The sequence below is a fragment of the Pseudorca crassidens genome, chromosome 16 (assembly GCF_039906515.1).
Source record: "Pseudorca crassidens isolate mPseCra1 chromosome 16, mPseCra1.hap1, whole genome shotgun sequence".
In the NCBI taxonomy this organism is placed as follows: domain Eukaryota; kingdom Metazoa; phylum Chordata; class Mammalia; order Artiodactyla; family Delphinidae; genus Pseudorca; species Pseudorca crassidens.
Genome location: NC_090311.1, coordinates 78262548 through 78282449, shown reverse-complemented (window position 1 = coordinate 78282449; position 19902 = coordinate 78262548). Strand labels below are relative to the sequence as shown.

At 49.3% G+C, this 19902-nt stretch overlaps 1 protein-coding gene across 2 annotated transcripts in view; it reads left to right on the top strand.

Moving 5' to 3' along the window:
* Nucleotides 1-19902, top strand: part of GPR137B (G protein-coupled receptor 137B) — a 51699-nt gene that overhangs the window by 19433 nt on the left and 12364 nt on the right. For both annotated transcript variants that reach the window (XM_067711024.1, XM_067711023.1), the window contains exons 2-4: nucleotides 8042-8091; nucleotides 16683-16905; nucleotides 19736-19885. In XM_067711024.1, the coding sequence (XP_067567125.1) occupies nucleotides 8042-8091; nucleotides 16683-16905; nucleotides 19736-19885 (423 nt within the window). The remainder of the gene's footprint in view (nucleotides 1-8041; nucleotides 8092-16682; nucleotides 16906-19735; nucleotides 19886-19902) is intronic.

Here is a 19902-nt window from a genome sequence, read left to right as displayed (position 1 = left end):
CCAAAACTATGTTGAATAATAGTGGTGAGAGTGGACAACCTTGTTTTGTTCCTGATCTTAGTGGAAATGGTTTCAGTTTTTCACCATTGAGGACGATGTTGGCTGTGGGTTTGTCATATATGGCCTTTATTATGTTGAGGAAAGTTCCCTCTATGCCTAGTTTCTGCAGGGGTTTTATCATAAATGGGTGTTGAATTTTGTCGAAAGCTTTCTCTGCATCTATTGAGATGACCATATGGTTTTTCTCCTTCAATATGTTAATATGGTGTATCACATTGATTGATTTGCGTATATTGAAGAATCCTTGCATTCCTGGAATAAACCCCACTTGATCATGGTGTATGATCCTCTTAATGTGCTGCTGGATTCTGTCTGCAAGTATTTTGTTGAGGATTTTTGCATCTATGTTCATCAGTGATATTGGCCTGTAGTTTTCTTTCTTTGTGACATCTTTGTCTGGTTTTGGTATCAGGGTGATGGTGGCCTTGTAGAATGAGTTTGGGAGTGTTCCTCCCTCTGCTACATTTTGGAAGAGTTTGAGAAGGAAAAGTGTTAGCTCTTCTCTAAATGTTTGATAGAATTCACCTGTGAAGCCATCTGGTCCTGAGCTTTTGTTTGTTGGAAGATTTTTAATCACAGTTTCAATTTCAGTGCTTGTGATTGGTCTGTTCATATTTTCTATTTCTTCCTGATTCAGTTTTGGCAGGTTGTGCATTTCTAAGAATTTGTCCATTTCTTCCAGGTTGTCCATTCTATTGGCATAGAGTTGCTTGTAGTAATCTCTCATGATCTTTTGTATTTCTGCAGTGTCATTTGTTACTTCTCCTTTTTCATTTCTAATTCTATTGATTTGAGTCTTCTCCCTTTTTTTCTTGATGAGTCTGGCTAATGGTTTATCAATTTTGTTTATCTTCTCAAAGAACCAGCTTTTAGTTTTATTGATCTTTGCTATCATTTCCTTCATTTCTTTTTCATTTATTTCTGATCTGATTTTTATGATTTCTTTCCTTCTGCTAACTTTGGGGTTTTTTTGTTCTTCTTTCTCTATTTGCTTTAGGTGCAAGGTTAGGTTGTTTATTTGAGATGTTTCCTGTTTCTTAAGGTAGGATTATATTGCTATAAACTTCCCTCTTAGAACTGCTTTTGCTGCATCCCATAGGTTTTGGGTCGTCGTGTCTCCATTGTCATTTGTTTCTACGTATTTTTTGATTTCCTCTTTGATTTCTTCAGTGATCACTTCGTTATTAAGTAGTGTATTGTTTAGCCTCCATGTGTTTGTATTTTTTACAGCTCTTTTCCTGTAATTGATATCTAGTCTAATAGTGTTGTGGTCGGAAAAGATACTTGATACAATTTCAATTTTCTTAAATTTACCAAGGCTTGATTTGTGACCCAAGATATGATCTATCCTGGAGAATGTTCCATGAGCACTTGAGAAAAATGTGTATTCTGTTGTTTTTGGATGGAATATCCTACAAATATCAATTAAGTCCATCTTGTTTAATGTATCATTTAAAGCTTGTGTTTCCTTATTTATTTTCATTTTGGATGATCTGTCCATTGGTGAAAGTGGGGTGTTAAAGTCCCCTAATATGAATGTGTTACTGTCAATTTCCCCTTTTATGGCTGTTAGTATTTGCCTTATGTATTGAGGTGCTCCTATGTTGGGGGCATAAATATTTACAATTGTTGTATCTTCTTCTTTGATCGATCCCTTGATTATTATGTAGTGTCCTTCTTTGTTTCTTCTAATAGTCTTTATTTTAAAGTGTATTTTGTCTGATATGAGAATTGCTACTCCAGCTTTCTTTTGATTTCCATTAGCATGGAATATCTTTTTCCATCCCCTTACTTTCAGTCTGTATGTGTCTCTAGGTCTGAAGTGGGTCTCTTGTAGGCAGCGTATATATGGGCCTTTTTTTGGTATCCATTCAGCCAGTCTGTGTCTTTTGGTGGGAGCATTTAATCCATTTACATTTAAGATAATTATTGATATGTATGTTCCTATTCCCATTTTCTTAATTGTTTTGGGTTCGTTATTGTAGGTCTTTTCCTTCTCTTGTGTTTCTTGCCTAGAGAAGTTCCTTTAGCAGTTGTTGTAGAGCTGGTTTGGTGTGCTGAACTCTCTCAGCTTTTGCTTGTCTGTAAAGGTTTTAATTTCTCCATCGAATCTGAATGAGATCGTTGCTGGGTAGAGTAATCTTGGTTGTAGGTTTTTCTCCTTCATCACTTTATATATGTCCTGCCAGTCCCTTCTGGCTTGCAGAGTTTCTGCTGAAAGATCAGCTGTTAACCTTATGGGGATTCCCTTGTGTGTTATTTGTTGTTTTTCCCTTGCTGCTTTTAATATATTTTCTGTGTATTTAATTTTTTTTTTTTTTTTTTTTGCGGTACGCGGGCCTCTTACTGTTGTGGCCTCTCCCATTGTGGAGCACAGGCTCCGGACACGCAGGCTCAGTGGCCATGGCTCACGGGCCCAGCCGCTCCGCGGCATGTGGGATCTTCCCGGACCGGGGCACAAACCCGTGTCCCCTGCATCGGCAGGTGGACTCTCACCCACTGCGCCACCAGGGAAGCACTGTGTATTTAATATTTGACAGTTTGATTAATATGTGTCTTGGTGTGTTTCTCCTTGGCTTTATCCTGTATGGGACTCTGTGCTTCCTGGACTTGAGTAACTATTTCCTTTTCCATATTAGGGAAGTTTTCAACTATAATCTCTTCAAATATTTTCTCATTCCCTTCTTTTTCTCTTCTTCTTCTGGAACCCCTATAATTCGAATGTTGGTGCGTTTAATGTTGTCCCAGAGGTCTCTGAGACTGTCCTCAGTTCTTTTCATTCTTTTTTCTTTGTTCTGCCTGCAGTAGTTATTTCCACTATTTTATCTTACAGGTCACTTATCCGTTCTTCTGCCTCAGTTATTCTGCTATTGATCCCTTCTAGAGTATTTTTAATTTCATTTATTGTGTTGTTCATTGTTGTTTGTTTCCTCTTTAGTTCTTCTAGGTCCTTGTTAAATGTTTCTTGAATTTTCTATATTCTATTTGCAAGATTTTGGATCATCTTTACTATCATTATTCTGAATTCTTTTTCAGGTAGACTGCCTATTTCCTCTTCATTTGTTAGGTCTGGTGGGTTTTTAATCTTGCTCCTTCTTTTGCTGTGTGTTTTTCTGTCTTCTCATTTTGTTTATCTTACTGTGTTTGGGGTCTTCTTTTTGCAGGCTACAGGTTCATAGTTCCCGTTGTTTTTGGTGTCTGTCCCCAGTGACTAAGGTTGGTTTGGTGGGTTGTGTAGGCTTCCTGGTGGAGGGGACTGATGCTTGTGTTCTGGTGGATGAGGCTGGATGTTGTCTTTCTGGTGGGCAGGTCCACGTCTGGTGGTGTGTTTTGGGGTGTCTGTGGCCTTATTATGATTTTAGGCAGCCTCTCTGCTAATGGGTGGGGTTGTGTTCCTGTCTTGCTAGTTGTTTGGCATAGGGTGTCCAGCACTGTAGCTTGCTGGTCGTTGAGTGAAGCTGGGTTTTGGCGTTGAGATGAAGATCTCTGGGAGATTTTTGCCGTTTGATATTATGTGCAGCTGGGAGGTCTCTTGTGGACCAGTGTCCTGAAGTTGGCTCTCCCACCTCAGAGGCATGGCACTGACTCCTGGCAGCAGCACCAAGAGCCTTTCATCCACACGGCTCAGAATAAAAGGGAGAAAAAGCAGAAAGAAAGAAAGAGGATAAAATAAAGTAAGATAAAATAAAATAGTTATTAAAATAAAAAATAATTATTAAGAAAAAATTTTTTTAATTAAAAACGAAACTAAACAAAAACGAACGGACAGTACCCTAGGACAAATGGTGGAAGCAAAGCTATACAGACAAAATCTCACACAGAAGCATATACATACACACTCACAAAAAGAGGAAAAGGGGAAAAAATAATAAATCTTGCTCTCAAAGTCCACCTCCTCAATTTAGGATGACTCGTTGTCTGTTTAGGTATTCCACAGATGCAGGGCACATCAAGTTGATTGTGGCGATTTAATCCGCAGCTTCTGAGAGAGATTTCCCTTTCTCTTCTTTGTTCTCACAGCTCCTGGGGTTCAGCTTTGGATTTGGCCCCGCCTCTGCGTGTAGGTCGCCGGAGGGTGTCTGTTCTTCGCTCAGACAGGACGGGTTAAAGGAGCAAATGCTTCGGGGGCTCTGGCTCACTCAGGCCAGGGGGAGGGAGGGGTGCGGATGCGGGGCGGGCCTGCGGCGGCAGAGGCCAGCGTGATGTTGCACCAGCCTGAGGCGCACCATGCGTTCTCCCGGGGAAGTTGTCCCTGGATCCCGGGACCCTGGCAGTGGCGGGCTGCACAGGCTCCCGGGATGGGGGTGTGGATAGTGACCTGTGCTCGCACACAGGCTTCCTGGTGGTGACAGCAGCAGCCTTAGCGTCTCATGCCCGTCTCTGGGGTGCGCGCTGTTAGCCGTGGCTCGCGCCCGTCTCTGGAGCTCCTTTAAGCAGCGCTCTGAATCCCCTCTCCTCGCGCACCAGGAAACAAAGAGGGAAGAAAAAGTCTCTTGCCTCTTAGGCAGCTCCACATTTTTCCCGGACTCCTTCCCGGCTAGCCGTCGTGCACTAACCCCTGCAGGTTGTGTTCATGCCACCAACCCCAGTCCTCTCCCTGGGATCCGACCGAAGCCCGAGCCTCAGCTCCCAGCCCCCGTCCGCCCCGGCGGGTGAGCAGACAAGCCTCTCGGGCTGGTGAGTGCCGGTCGGCACCGATCCTCTGTGCGGGAATCTCTCTGCTTTGCCCTCCGCACCCCTGTGGCTGCGCTGTCCTCCGCGGCTCCAAAGCTTCTCCCCCCCTCCGCCACCCGCAGTCTCCGCCCGCGAAGGGGCTTCCTAGTATGTGGAAATCTTTCCTCCTTCACAGCTCCCTCCCACTGGCGCAGGTCCTGTCCCTATTCTTTTGTCTCTGTTTATTCTTTTTTCTTTTGCCCTACCCAGGTACGTGGGGAGTTTCTTGCCTTTTGGGAGGTCTGAGGTCTTCTGCCAGCGTTAAGTGGGTGTTCTATAGGAGCAGTTCCACGTGTAGATGTATTTCTGATGTATCTGTGGGGAGGACTGTGATCTCCGCGTCTTACTCTAACGCCATCTTCCCCCTCTCCCGCCCGTCTCCTCACTTTGATATCTGTGAAAAATTCTCTCTCTTTTTTTTAAAATTTATTTATTTTTGGCTGCGTTGGGTCTTCGTTGCTGTGCACGGGCTTCTCATTGTGGTGACTTCTCTTGTTGCGGAGCACGGGCTTCAGTAGTTGTGGCATGCGGGCTCAGTAGTCGTGGCTTGCGGGCTCTAGAGCACAGGCTCAGTAGTTGTGGTGCACGGGCTTGGTTGCTCCGCGGCATGTGAGATCTTCCTGGACCAGGGCTTGAACCTGTGTCCCCTGCACTGGCAGGCGGATTCTTAACCACTGTGCCACCAGGAAAGCCCCCAAAATTCTCTTGATTATTTAAAAGCAAGATCCTCAAGTACTATGTATCGTAAGAGCGTTTTTCTGAGAGCGTTGTTGTAGGTTGCATGAATCAGTATTATTCAGTATTATCAGTAACAGAACTTTGGAGTGATGTATTAATCTATGTCTTATTCCTAAGGGAGGTTGTTTTATAACTTTTCTCCTTCTCATGGACTGCAGAGAAATACCAAAGGTGACGTGACTTGCCTAAAATCCCACGGGAACTTGTCAGAGAACGCTGAGCTCAGGGCCCCTTTGACGTAAGGGCAGTGTACTCACGCCATCTCTTTGTGTTTTTACCAGGTACTTTATTTGTGATGTGAACCCCTGCTTCTTACGTCCTTCCCAAAGGGATTTAGGACAGAGACAAAACTCATGTCACAAACAAAATAATTCCTCCATAAGTTTGGAATGCTCCCCTGTGAAGCTCTGAAAATGTGTTTTTAAAAAGCGGGGCGTGGGTTTGCTTATTGTAAAGTCTGTAGGAATGTCTGTGGTTCCCCTCTCACCCAGATGTTGATTCTGAGGATTAGAGTCCTCAGTTGGTGGCACGTTGTTGTAAGTTTGAGGCAGGCGTGAGTGTGAACGTCATGGGGTGCTGTCCGTGGACTTGGAGCGTCCCCCGATCTCTGTTCTTGGCACTGTACCTGGACTCTTGTGGTGTCATCTCATTGCTGTGATCAAGTATTTCAGTGCGTTCGAAATGAATGATTGCAAAGCGACTCAAGAATAATAGGTCAGGCAGTTTTTATCTCTTTCGTATTTCCTACGAGGCGGTCTTTGTGCTAGCCAAACCCGAATCCGAATCCCTCGCTCGGGGTGGGCAGTCTATTAAAATGCAGATTCCTGGGCCCCAGCCCAGACCCATCAGCTTGGCACCTCGGAAGGTGGGGCTCTGGGATTTGCATCTTTAGCAGGTTCCCTGGGTGATTCCTATGCACGGATAAGTCTGAGAATTACTACTGAGGATCCTCAGAAGAGTGTCTTTGAAAAGGTTCCCGGGGGAATGGCTGCTTCTATTGCACGTGTTTTGTGGGAATCGGCCCCTAGGGTCACTTGGAGGCTCGGTGCCCCTCGTGACATCTGTCTACATCTGCAGACACGGCAGGGCACTTGGATCCACTGAAGGCTTTCCCAGCATTATGTTCGCATAACCCTCCAGCAGACTGATTTCTCACTGCTTGCTCCTCAGACAGGAGGGCGACAGTATGGAACCCCCGTGAGCCCCCATGGGTTCCAGGGCTGCCTGTCCCCTCCTCCCGTGTCGCCAGGACTGTGCTCTCACTCCCCACCCTGTTTTCCCCTTGTCCTTCCCTCCTTACCACTCAGGCAAGGTTTCTCCCCCTTAGACAGGTGTCTGGGGGCTGAGTAAATCCCAAGGCAAGTACCAAGGGCCCAGAGGGCTGAGGAGAGGGGAACAGCGCGTGGCGGAGGATAGTGGGCTCCCAGCGGGACATCGCAGCCCTCAGGGCCAGCAGGAGGAAAGGCGGGGTGCCCAGGGCGTGTTTGGGAGTTCCGTGCAGAGGGAGAGCCTGGATGCAGGGAGCGCAGGTCGTCTGACCCTCGCGGTCCACGGCAGGAGCATCTCTGAAAAAATGTCCTCACTCCTCTCCTCTTCCACACCCTTCCTTTCCTCCTGCCCGTGCTGCCGCCACCCGCTCGCAGACACCGGGGGTCAGGAGAGCAAGCGTATGGGCACCTGCACGGCTGCTCCAATGCACCCCGAGCCAGACGCTGACCGGTGACCGCCCTCAGGGCTCCCGCGAGCACACACCCACCCCGTGGGAAGAGCCGCGTGTCTCGTGGGGCTGGAGCCTGTGCTGACACCTGCTTTCCGTCTCCCCTTCGAAGGCCTTCTCACAGGCTCTGCCAGGCCAGCCTCTGCCCCCCACATGGGCCTGTTAACAGACTGTGCAGGCTGTGAAAATCTGGGGAAATTCCAACAGGCAGCATGTCATCGAGTTTGACACTCCTGTAGTCCAGTGGGCTGCAGAGTTTGAGGCCTGAGTCGATGGACACACGTACATTCAAACCACATTCTTTTGGTGCCAGTGAAAGTCCTAATAAAGTGAGAGTGAACTGTTTATCTCTGGGGGAAGTATGGACTGAAATACAAATTTTTTTTTTTATCTTTTTTGGCCACACTGTGCAGCATGTGGGATCTTAGTTCCCCGACCAGGGATTGAGCCCACGCCCCCTGCATTGGAAGCGTGGAGTCTTAACCACTGGACCGCCAGGGAAGTCCCTCAAATATAAATCTTAAAATAAGGGACGTACTGGCTAGTGGTAGACCAGTAATACCTTAAAAAAACAAAACATTTTAACCATTTGTAAATACTTTTCCTTTTAAGTTTCAAATTAAATTTAAATTGTATGCACAGCCTAAACAATGTTTAGCTTCACAAACTTTCTCACAAAGCAGACATCTCAATTTCAGAGGCCGTGCCCCAGCGCCCAGGCACCAAGGGAAAGGGGAGTTCTAAGCAATGATATCAGTTTGTCAGTGTCAGCAGATTGTGTCCCCAACTTGCTGTGTTTTTTTGTCATTGCAGGTGATTTTTAAAGCCAAGTCAAAATATTCTCCAGAATTACTCAAATACCGGTAAGTTCACCCCCCGCCCCCCGGGACATTTCTCTGTGTGACAGCAGGTGACCTCAAGGTTTGCACACATCACTCCTCTGTGAGCTGCCCGAAACTGGCCTGCTTGCCGGGTGTTGCGTTCACTGCTCACTGAATCACCGCTTAGCAGGCCTTGCAGCATATTGGCCATGATTAGAAGAAACAAGAGTGTGGTAGGGACTTCCCTGGCGGCCCAGTGGTTAAGACTCCCAGCTTCCACTGCAGGGGGCGTGGGTTTGATCCGTGGTCGGGGAACTAAGATCCCTCATGCCGTGTGGCATGGCCAAAAAAGAAACAAGAGTCTGGTGCCTTTCCTAACCAGGGAGAACGGAGAGGGGAAATAAGTCCAAGTCGTGCATGCTGCATCTAAACCTTTCCAAGGCGCTTGCGAGGTCAAGGGCCTCAGCAGAAGGAAGGTGAGCTCCCTAAAGATGCCCACGGGGCCTGACATCCCCCTTCCTCCCCTCTGGGTGCAGGTGCAGCTCTGGTAGAGCCTTGTCCCCAGGCCCTGCCCCCTCCCCCTGGTGGCCTGACCCCCAGTCCCTGGCTGCCGACTGCTGGCGGGCTCTGTTTCTGGAACTCACCAGTGAGGCCCATGCAGGGCTGAGCAGGAGAGCCTTATAATCTGGAAGGGGAGGCTTTAAATCACATGCCGAATTGATGGCAGGAGGTAGATATGCATGTTTTTCCTGGGGGTGCGGGGCGGGTCCATCGCTTTCCCCAAGTTTTCAAAGAGGCCTATTGACTTCCCAGCAGCAAAGAACCCCAGTGGTTTCAAGAATGGTCAGCCTTGGGGGACTTCCCTGGGGCCGGGGTGGTGGTGGTGGGATGAATTGGGAGATTGGGATTGACATGTATACACTAATATGTATAAAATAGAGAACTAATAAGAACCTGCTGTGTAGAAAAAAAACATAAAACAAAATTCAAGAATGGTCAGCCTTGGGCAGAGGGGGAAGGGAGACAAGGTGTTCAGAAGGTGTGAGATGGGCACCACGTGAGCCAAGGTGTCCTGATTTCCCTGCCTGGGAGAGCTCGGCTGCCTAGGTAAACATTTCTGGAAAGGTGGCTTTGGCCACTTACCTTCTAGAGTCAAAATGAAATTTTAGTTATTTTGTTACTTTACAAACATGTAAAAATGTATACATATTTTATTTAAACATGTATCATCTTAAATTCACAAAGACTTTTATTTAAAATTCTGAAAGTATATGTTTTTTTTGTTTGTTTTTTTTTTGCGGTACGCGGGTCTCACTGCTGTGGCCTCTCCCACTGCGGAGCACAGGCTCCGGACGCGCAGGCTCAGCAGCCACGGCCCACAGGCCCAGCTGCTCCGCGGCATGTGGGATCCTCCCAGACTGGGGCACGAACCTGTGTCCCCTGCATGGGCAGGTGGACCCTCAACTACTGCGCCACCAGGGAAGCCCTGGAAGTGTATGTTTTGATCCTCCTTTTGTATCTCAGGAAGCTGAAGTTCAGAAAGTTAGGTGATAGTACATGGGCCAAGATACAAGTGATGAGACTTGTGTGCTGTGTGTGTGTTTTTGTTTTTCATCTGATCTTGATGTTTCCCTTCAATGCTTTTTAAAAAAAATTTACTTATTTATTTTTGGCTGCGTTGGGTTCTCGTTGCTGCACGCGGGCTTTCTCTAGTTGCGGCGAGCGGGGGCTACTCTTCATTGCGGTGCGCGGGCTTCTCATTGTGGTGGCTTCTCTTGTTGCGGAGCACGGGCTCTAGGTGTGTGGGCTTCAGCAGTTGTGGCACGTGGGCTCAGTAGTTGTCACTTGCAGGCTCTAGAGCACAGGTTCAGTAGTTGTGGCGCACGGGCTTAGTTGCTCCACGGCATGTGGGATCTTCCCAGACCAGGGCTTGAACCCGCATCCCCTGCATTGGCAGGCGGATTTTTAACCACTGAGCCACCAGGGAAGCCCTTCACTGCTTTTAAAAAAAATTTTATTGAGGTATATTTGATTTACGGTGTGTTAATTTCTGCTGTACAGCAAAGTGACTCCGTTATACATATACACATTCTTTTTCATATTCGTCTCCATTATGGTTTATCACAGGATATTGAAAATAGTTCCTTGTACTGTACAGTAGGACCTTGTTTATCCGTTCTGTATGTAATAACTTGCATCTGCTAGTCCCAAACTCCCAATCCATCCCTCCCCCAACCCACCTTGACAATCACAAGTCTGTTCTCTGTGTCTGTCCCTTCACTACTTTTGAGGAGTTCAGTTCATGTTTCTGCCAGACTATTTGTCTGGGACTTCACAGTCTACCATGGAATGATGTTGCTTCTAAGAAGGACAGTTTAAAGTAGCAATACTTTACAGCCAGCCCTCCGTATCCACAGATTGCGCACCTGCAGATCTGGAGGGTGGGAGGGGGCTGACAGTCCCTTATGTGACATGTACGACACTATTCTCTGTAGTGGACTTGAGCATCCTTGGATTTTGGTATTGGCTGGTGATCCTGGAAGCTGTCCCTTGCAGATACCGGGGGACAGCTGTATTAGGAAAACTTGGGGACGTGCAGGAGGAAGAACATTAGAAATTAAGCTTGCACGTGGGCCTCAGTGGAGGCTGTTTGGAACGTGAGTCGACTTGGACAGAGGCAGTGGCTCGAGACAAGCGCTTTTTTTTTTTTTTTTTTTTTTTTTTTTGCGGTACGCGGGCCTCTCACTGTTGTGGCCTCTCTTGATGCGGAGCACAGGCTCCGGATGTGCAGAGGCTCATCCTCTGCGCCACCAGGGAAGCCCGACAAGTGCTTTTAAAAAATATATATTTCAAGGATTATTTTCACAGATGATTATCATACAGTATTATAATGTATTATGTGCAAAATTCCATTAAAAAAACATTTACAAAAGGAAGTACGACACGGTATGTGTTGAGGGTTCTAGATGTACAGCAAAAGCTTAGAAAGGGACAAGGTACAAAGCCAACCAAATTAGATGACTATGCATCTTTACACAGTACAATAACATGTTTTTGTAACTACCTGTGTTACGTTGATACGAGACCCTCATCCTCTGTGCAAACTGCCCCCCGCCCAAGGAGGTTTCGTAAAACAGAAATTTAACTTCACCACACATTCTACAACACAGGTGGGCTTTTTGGTGCATTTGCAAACTCCTTTCCAAACTCACGTAATGTGAGTTTCATTGAGTTTATTTAACTCAATGAAACTCACATTACGTGGTTTCTGCCGAAAATAATTTGATGCTGTTTGTTTTGATTTATGTGGAAAAGGAAAAAAAAAAGAAGCATTGTTCTTATGTTTTTTTCCTCGTGGGGTTTTCAAAATTGCTTCCGAAAGCAAATAACATGGGACAGATTCTGCAAATCTCACTGCATATTCACAGTATTTTCAGCATAGGTGGTTCCTTCTATCTCCTTTTCCCACTTCCTTCAAGGAGCCTGAACCAGCAGACTCCACCCCTTAGTCCTCTGTTAGCGTCTGTATATTTCCCTCTCGACCTCTCTCTACATTCATTTCTTTCCTCATCCTCAGCATCACTTGGTGAAAACACAAAACAATGCGATACCACTGAGCGTGAGTAAGGTGATAACAGTACGTCGGATTTCCAAAGGCATTCTGTGGCCAGTGTCAGTAATACATGGCTGTAAGAAACCCAGCAGTCTCTCCCCACAAAGTTGCCCAAACATCCGGTTACAGAAGAGAGACTTTTAAAATGCAGTACTCTCAAATCCAGCAAGAGATTTCTTTTTGCATATTAAATGTTAAAATCACATGCATAATTATAGAATATCTTAAAGTTACAAAAATATTTTAAAAACCAATCCTGACAGTTTACCTGCAACTGCTATAAAAATTTCTATGAAAGATATAAAAACACAAAGGCTCTTCATTAAAAAAAGAAGGAAGGAAGGGAGGGAGGGAGGAATGGATGCAGACACTGAACTGAGAGGTCTTTCATGCACCGCATCGGACAGTCTTCGCAAAAGCCAGCTGTTGAACTCAAGAGCTTGTACCTTAAATGTTTATTTAGTACGTACACATACACGTGAGCCAACCCAGAACCTGGCTGGGCGTAGGCAGCAAACGATCTTGGGGCACCTGAACCATCAGATGCAATTCTCCAGCTCCGAAGGATGGATCCTATTGTTACATGAACCTCAGCTACCCTGCTTGGGCGTTGTGGCTAAAGGTGCCCTTGGCCACGTCGGCCTGTGGATGGCTCCGTCACTGAGCCGAGCGGTCCCCAAGGAGGTGACTGCTTTTCAAGCACGAGCACGTGGAAGCCAGAGGCCAGGTTCCTGACTCCGCTCTTTGGATGCACCACTGGGCAGCCTCACGTGTCTCCTAGGAGGCAGTGGGCTCTTCTTCCCCGGACTCCTCGGGGTCGGCCCCCTAGAACTCCTTGGCACAGAGCCGACACACGTCCTCCGTGGTGACATCAGGCCTCAGGAGGAGGTTCTTTCCCGCGCAGCCACTGTTGACATCTTGGAATGCAGGCCGGAGGTAATTCTGAGCGTCGTCCACTGAGGGGATGGTCCGGTTGTGAGACAAGCGCTTTTGAACGTGGTCGTACAGGAGCTGTAACTGAGGCCGGAGGAGGGAACGTATTTCCCGAGGAAGAGGGTGCAGAGCAGGAGCCATAGGTGCTGTCACCCTGGGGGAAGAAGAGGGGGAAGAGGGACCAGGGGCCTCCAGGGACAGGCTCAGACGGGGGAAGGATGGGGCGAGGGTCACGCCTTTGAGGTCAGTGAGCAGGTGGTGGGAGGACTTGAGGCAGCAGGGGTACCTGCGGAGGAGGTGATGGGGCAGGAGGTGACGCCTTTTTCTAGAAGTTGCTCTTGACGAGGGTGAGGCCTCACTGCTCCCTGGGTGATGTCAGAGGAGAAGCTCAGGGTCCCTTGAATTCTCACAGCGGCTGTTTGAGGCAGGAAGGAAGGATCAGCTCCGTTTCACAGAGGAGGACACGGCAGCCCTGAGCGGCCGAGGACCCGCCTAGCGTCGTGGCTCTGTGACCCAAGCTCTCTGGGTCACGCCCAGCAGATGAGAGCAGAGCTGGGGAGGGTATGGGGGGAGCGGAGGCTCGGTGGCTGTCGTGTGACCATTCAAGACAGAGAGGGTGGCCGGGGGCACACACCAGCAGTGTGTCTGGGTGGTGAGCTGGGCCTGGTTGGCTTTTGCTTTCCCTGTCCCCGGTGTCCTCTAGGGGTCCTGTATTATTTACTGTAGTAAAGAGTAGTAAGAATTTATATCCACCATGGTATTTAAAACAATACCCAGGAGGAGTCCTCCGGAAAAGCTGAATGTCCAGATTGTGCTTTTTCCGGAGGCTTATCGCCGTCACGTGTATACAGAGTGTGCGCACATACCACCAAGGGGCTGGGAACGGTAGGGCTGATTCCAGAGGGTTCTGGATGTTTCTAAATTGTGTTCTTCACAAAAGCACAGCAGATAATAATAAAACAATAAAAAAATAGGGCTTTCGAGGAACCAGAATGCAGATTTTTGGTGACTCCCCATTGGTCCTGCCTTTGTCTCTCTCTCCATGCCCCTGATTTCCCCCATCACCGTGAGAACGTGGTACAGAGCAGATGAGGTGGATTGCAAGGGCCTGGACCAGTGATCACGTCCTATAAAAGAACCTGTCCTTGGCAACTAATTCATGTGCCTCCCCCCTGCCCCAAACCTGTTTCTGTGTGAAAAGCTTTGAATGCGTGACTACACGTGAAGATGGATCTCTGAGCTTTCAAAGAGCTGCCCACCGCCAGCCTCACGCGGCACAACTCCAGGGGCGAGGGTCACGCTGGACCTTGCCCTGGGCCGGTGGGCGGCAGCTCTCACCACCCCTGTGCACATCTCTCATCTCCTTTAATGGCATCACCCTGTGTCCATCCCCACGGCCCCCCGCCCCCCTGCCTCTGGCACGCCCCCCTGCTCATCTCCCCGGGGCCGTTGTCTGCCGACTGCGGGCTCTTCACCCCTTCCCTGCTTTGCCATCCCGTCTTTCTCAAAGACAGACATGGCCACGTTGGTCACTCCTTTGCTTATCAACCTCGAGTGTTCCCCGGCTGTCCTGCCCACCCCTCCGGTCTCTCTCCCACCCCCGTCTGTCTCCCCTGCAGGGCTGGTGCTCAGTCCTACAAACACCCTTCAGCCCGAACGAAGCATACTCTTTCCTGCATCTCTGACTTTGTACCAATCATACTCTGTCTTCCATGTGCTTTGTCCGTCCCTCCAGTGTCTTCCCGGCCACCCTGAGCAGGGGACCCGGGCCACCTCTTGTCCATCTTGTTACCTCGGTCCCCCAGCACAGGGCTCGGGTGGGAAGAACTGCAGTTCTTTCTCTCTAACTTTGAAAGAGACAGCCCCTCAAGTTTAGATTGTCTCCACAAGAAGGGGGAGGATCTAGTATCTGCTGCAGTAGCGTGTGTAGGAGAGAAAGGGCAGCCCTTGTTTAGTCAGCTGCCGCTTCCTGGATTCAGAGTGCACATTTCATCTGGCTGATTGCTTCCCTCTCTTCCTCCTTGACATTTATTGAGCTCCTGCGGTATACAGTGTGGATAGAGCGGGGAAGGAAAGAGCCGAAATCTCGACCCTCGTGGAGCGAACTGCCTAGGTAGAAGCAGCATGTGGTCAGGTCACTGTCCGTATGCTTCATTATAAACTGGTGATAAGTCTGCGAAGTTCAAGTGCGGGGGACCGGGAAGCAGACCTCAGGGAGACCTGATCGTGTGCATCTGGTGAGGGCTGGGTGTGCAGGAGGTGTCAGGAAAGGCTTCTTGGAAGCAGTGATGTTTGAGCTAAGATCTGAAGGCTGAGGAGGGGTGGGGTAGGCCAAATTCCTTTGGTAGAAAAAGTACGTGAGAGCCTTTGCCAGTGGATAGTAAATCATTCATTGCAAGACATAAAATCCCATTCAGATTAGCTTGGGTAAGTGGGGGGTTTATTCCATCACCCTGACATCTGATGGCAGGAAAGCAAACTGCAGCTGCCCCATTGCTGTGCTTCGCCTCCGAGCAGTCACTGCACTGACTACTGTCAGTGGCGTGATGGCTGGAGCTGGGACCAGGACCCAGTCTGTGATGGCTTTGGAAGACCCCAACACTACCTTCTAGCTTCAAGCCTGCTTTTAGTTGCTGGTTTTCTGCTTTGGGACTTGCGGACATATTCAACTTAAATGGTCTATTTTTGAGCCAAACCAGTCTGTTCCTTATTTGCCTCTTGAGTGATATTTACCTGAAGTAAACACGATATGGACAGTCCTAGAGGGAAACTTGAACTGATTTCGGTTTTGGTAAATCTGAGAAACCTCTCTCTAGACCTTGCACAGGTCACGTAGGCGGCGTGTAGCTCTGAGAAACCACAAGTCAAAAACGGCTAGTGGGGGCTTCCCTGGTGGCGCAGTGGTTGAGAGTCTGCCTGCCGATGCAGAGCACGCGGGTTCGTGCCCCGGTCCGGGAAGATGCCACATGCCGCGGAGCGGCTGGGCCCGTGAGCCATGGCCGCTGAGCCTGCGTGTCCGGAGCCTGTGCTCCGCAACGGGAGAGGCCACAACAGTGAGAGGCCCGCGTACCGAAAAAAAAAAAACAACAAACGGCCAGTGGCATAGCCCGTCCCCTTCCGGCCCCGGGGAAAGTGCTGAGGCTGAGGCGTACTCACTGCAGACTGTCCACTAGTGAGTGTTCCCACGCAAAAGGGGGTGCTGCCCAGACTCGATGACTTTGGGGGGGGGCAAAACCCTTTCTTTTTCGGCTGCGCCACTTGCAGGATCTTACTTCCCCTACCAGGGGTGGAACCCTGGCCCTCGGCAGTGAAAGCGCAGAGCCCTAACCACTGGACCACCAGGGAATTCCCTAAAATCCTTTTTAAGCATTATCTCGCTTGATTTGCAAAAACAGCCAGCAAGGTGGGTATTATTTAGTCTGCTTTCGGATGGTGACACTGAGGCTCACCCAGGGCGATCTTGCCCAGGTTCTCAGAGTGCAGGATGCTTCCCGCTCTCCCCGAAACCCAGCCCTGCCTCTGAGCCCGGCTCTGCTCTCTGCATTCTTGTGAGTAGCGGGTGCATCAGCCCATGTACATACACCCCTCTGATCCTCACAGCCTCCCAGGGACAGGGGAAGCGGGGCTCGGGTAAAGGACCTTCCTGAGAGCACAGTTTGTAGTTGATTCATCTTTTAGATTGGGAACCCTCCAAAGACCGAACTCTTTTTTTTTTTCTTTTTTTTGATTTTTTTAATTGAAATATAGTTGATGTACAATGTTGTGCCGATCTCAGCTGTACAGCAAAGGGGCTCAGTTATACACATATACACATTCTTTTTATATTCTTTCCCATTATGGTTTATCACAGGATATTGAATATAGTTCCCTGTGCTCTACAGTAGGACCTTGTTGTTTATCCATTCTAAATGTAATCGTTTGCATCTACCAGCCCCAAACTCTGAGCTCTTAAGTGTTAACTTTGGCATGTTCTGCTTCTAGCATTTAACCAAAAAAAAAAAAAATCAGTTTCCTTGTGGATTGATCTAGAATGTATGGGCAGCATGCGTGGAAGGGTGCCTTCAGTCTCTTCTCTGGTCCTTCCCAGGTTACCCCTCTACCTGGCCTCGCTCTTCATCAGCCTCGTCTTCCTGCTGGTGAATTTAACCTGTGCAGTGCTGGTGAAGACGGGCACCTGGGAGAGGAAAGGGATCGTCTCCGTGCGTGTGGCCATCAACGACTCACTCTTCGTGCTGTGTGCCGTCTCCCTGTCCATCTGTCTGTACAAAATCTCCAAGATGTCCTTAGCCAACATTTACTTGGAGTCTAAGGTAAGGTGGACATGTGGTCGAGATCCCGCTGGCTCCCCCTGGTTCTCAGAAGAGTTCCCTGGTTTGCAAACAGAACTCAACCAATGCCTCTCACACCTGACCTCCTGCAAATGATGAGCCGGGTTGTGGTTGCCAAAACAGGGAGCCTTGTAGTTCCTTGAATTTTGTATGTGAGAAGAGTTGGCTCTGGGTGGCTTGTGGCATATGGGGGTGTGCAGAGTTACTGGCAGAGCGCTAAGACTCTGGTTTATGGATACAGCGGTTTAAGTGACATTTTAAAGGACCAGTGGCATTGACTGTGCCACTAATATTAATAGAAACACACACCTAGTGTTCCCTGCGTTCCCGGCACTTTTGTAAGCGCTCTGCATGTGGAAACGACTGTAACCCTCACAACTCTATGGGAGTAGGTATCACTCACTTGATAGATAGGGAAACTGAGGCAAAAAGAGGTCAGAGGCTCGCCCTGGGTTACACAGCCAGGAGATGCAGAGCCAAGATTTGGTCTCCGCAGCCTGGCTCCGGGGTCTGGGGTCTCTCCTCTCCACCACCCTGTCGTAGTGCAGGGAGACTCAGATCCACGCTCACCCCTGCCTTGGCTGTGCCCATAAGGGGGTCCCCCTTAAGAGTGGGAACTGCTCCCGGGGTTCAGGACATCAGGCCTTTCATGGTGACAGTTCAGAGATGGAGCCAGACACGCTGTGTGTTGGGCTGCAGCCCACAGACCTGCAATCCCTGTGCATAACCAGCTTCAAGACCAAAGAAAGAGCCCGGAGTCAGCAACAGAGATATCAGTGGTTTAATAGATGGGGGAGCTTACACGTGTGAAGCAAGGTCCTGCAGAAACACCCCACCGAGTGCAGTGGACGGCAGGCAGGACTTGGTGGCGGTCTTCGCTCCCGGGGCGGGGGAAGGAGAGATTACCAGTTAAGGTGGGGGGATTGACATCCGGTGGGCTCCTTAGTTACCAGGGAAACCAGCAGAGGGGCCCGCCCCTCACCGCCCCCTTGATAAGAACAATCACCAGCTGGGCCCTGGGAGCAAGTATGTAGGCAGGTCAGCCCTGTGAGTAGGTGTAGGTGAAGCGGGCCCTGGTCAGGCAGGGGATGGACAGAGGGCAAGAGAACAGCCACCCTGAGTGGGCTGACCGTACACTGGGAGAGGGCAGCTCCTGCCCGTCCTCTTGTTTAGCTGCTGTGCCCCCCACTCTAGGGTTCCTGTCTTCTCCTTTTCTTCTCCCAGAGTTACAAAGAGGGGGGCTTCCCTAGTGGCGCAGTGGTTGAGAGTCCGCTTGCCGATGCAGGGGACGCGGGTTCGTGTCCCGGTCCGGGAAGATCCCACGTGCCGCGGAGCGGCTGGGCCCGTGAGCCATGGCCGCTGAGCCTGCGCGTCCGGAGCCTGTGCTCCGCAACGGGAGAGGCCACAGCAGTGAAAGGCCCGCGTACCGCAAAAAAACAAACAAACAAAAAACAAAGAGGGGCAGGTCTGCTGCCTGGAGCAGGGGTTCTGAGGTGCCCCTCACCAGCCTGGTCCCCGACTCTCCCTCATTGAGAAGCCTGGTGGCGAGTGGAGGTCAGGAGAGACGCCCTGGGCTCTGGCTGGCCGCGGGACCCCAGGCCCACCAGCCTGTCGCCCCAGGGAGCCTGGGTTTTCTCATGTGTAAAGCAGTTGAGTGATTTCACAGCTCCTCTGCTTCGGAAATTCAGCGATGCTGTGCCCCGGGGCACCCCCCTGCCTTCCTTGCCTCGCAGCCGTGTGGCTGTAACATCTTTGGTCTGAAGACTTGAACAACTGTGCCTTCCACAATCCTGTGTCTTCAGGAGTGATCAGTAGATTAAAGTCTGCGCCTCCAACTTCAAAAATACAAAGCCTTCATCAGGGCGTCCTGTGATGTGACTGAACTCTTGCCGAATCCCAGAAGTTACTGTGGCACCGTCGTTTTCTGATTGAGAAAAGTCGGCAAATTTTAGACGTCACTTTGCCTGACTTTACTATTTATAGTGTCTCGTGTATAAGGGCTAGCGAAGGCTTTTTAAAGACAGGATTGTGATTTTTATAGGAGGGGTCACATTTTAGATTGTCGAAGTACCGTTTAGATGACCCCTATGGCAAACAAGCTAATAATAAACTACCACTGGCAAAATAAAACACTAGCTTAGATTTAGTTAATGACTTTCAAACACAAAACTCAAAAATCGGTTTCAGGTTTTTAGTTAACCGTTTCTAGCCAGGGGTCATCTGACTTTGGAAATTGAAACTTCGTAAATGGGGGCACAGATGACGCATTTTCACAGAATTGCAAGCCCTGAGTCACGTGGGGATTCCAGCACTCCCGCCTAGAGGATGCTGGGTCTTGAGGAAGTGCTCACCGCCCAGAGCCACTGTCCACAGCAGCGCTGTCTGCCAGCCGCCATCCCTCTGAGGTGGTTTTGTTGTCCTCAAGCCAGGGGCCGGGCGCTGGGCTCATAAGCTGAGAGGGTCCTTGGAGCTGAGCCAGCGGCATTTAGAGATTTAACCAAATAAGCCATCTGACTTTCTTGTTCTTCCAAACCTAGGCCTTAGGCAAATGGTCCTGTTTTCAGGCATCTCCAGATCAAGTCCCAGGTTTTGAAGCATCTCTATGAAGATAATTTGAAGTTTGGGATGGGTGTGGTGTGAGGTGAGGTTTGCAGTTGGGTTTAAGGTCTGAGGGTGGAGGAGAAGCTTGGAGGAGACAGCAGTGCCTCTGAGATCGAAGCTTTAGCAGGTCCGAACACAGCCCATGTTCTGGGAGGGGGCTGGGGTCCTGGGCCCGGAACGGGCGCCCCCCTCATGGCTCCTTCTCTTCCAGGGCTCCTCCGTGTGTCAGGTGACTGCCGTCGGTGTGACCATCATCCTGCTCTACGCCTCCCGAGCCTGCTACAACCTGTTCATCCTGTCGTTTTCTCAGAGCAAGAATGTCCATTCCTTTGATTACGACTGGTACAATGTGTCAGACCAGGTCAGTGGGCGCCGACG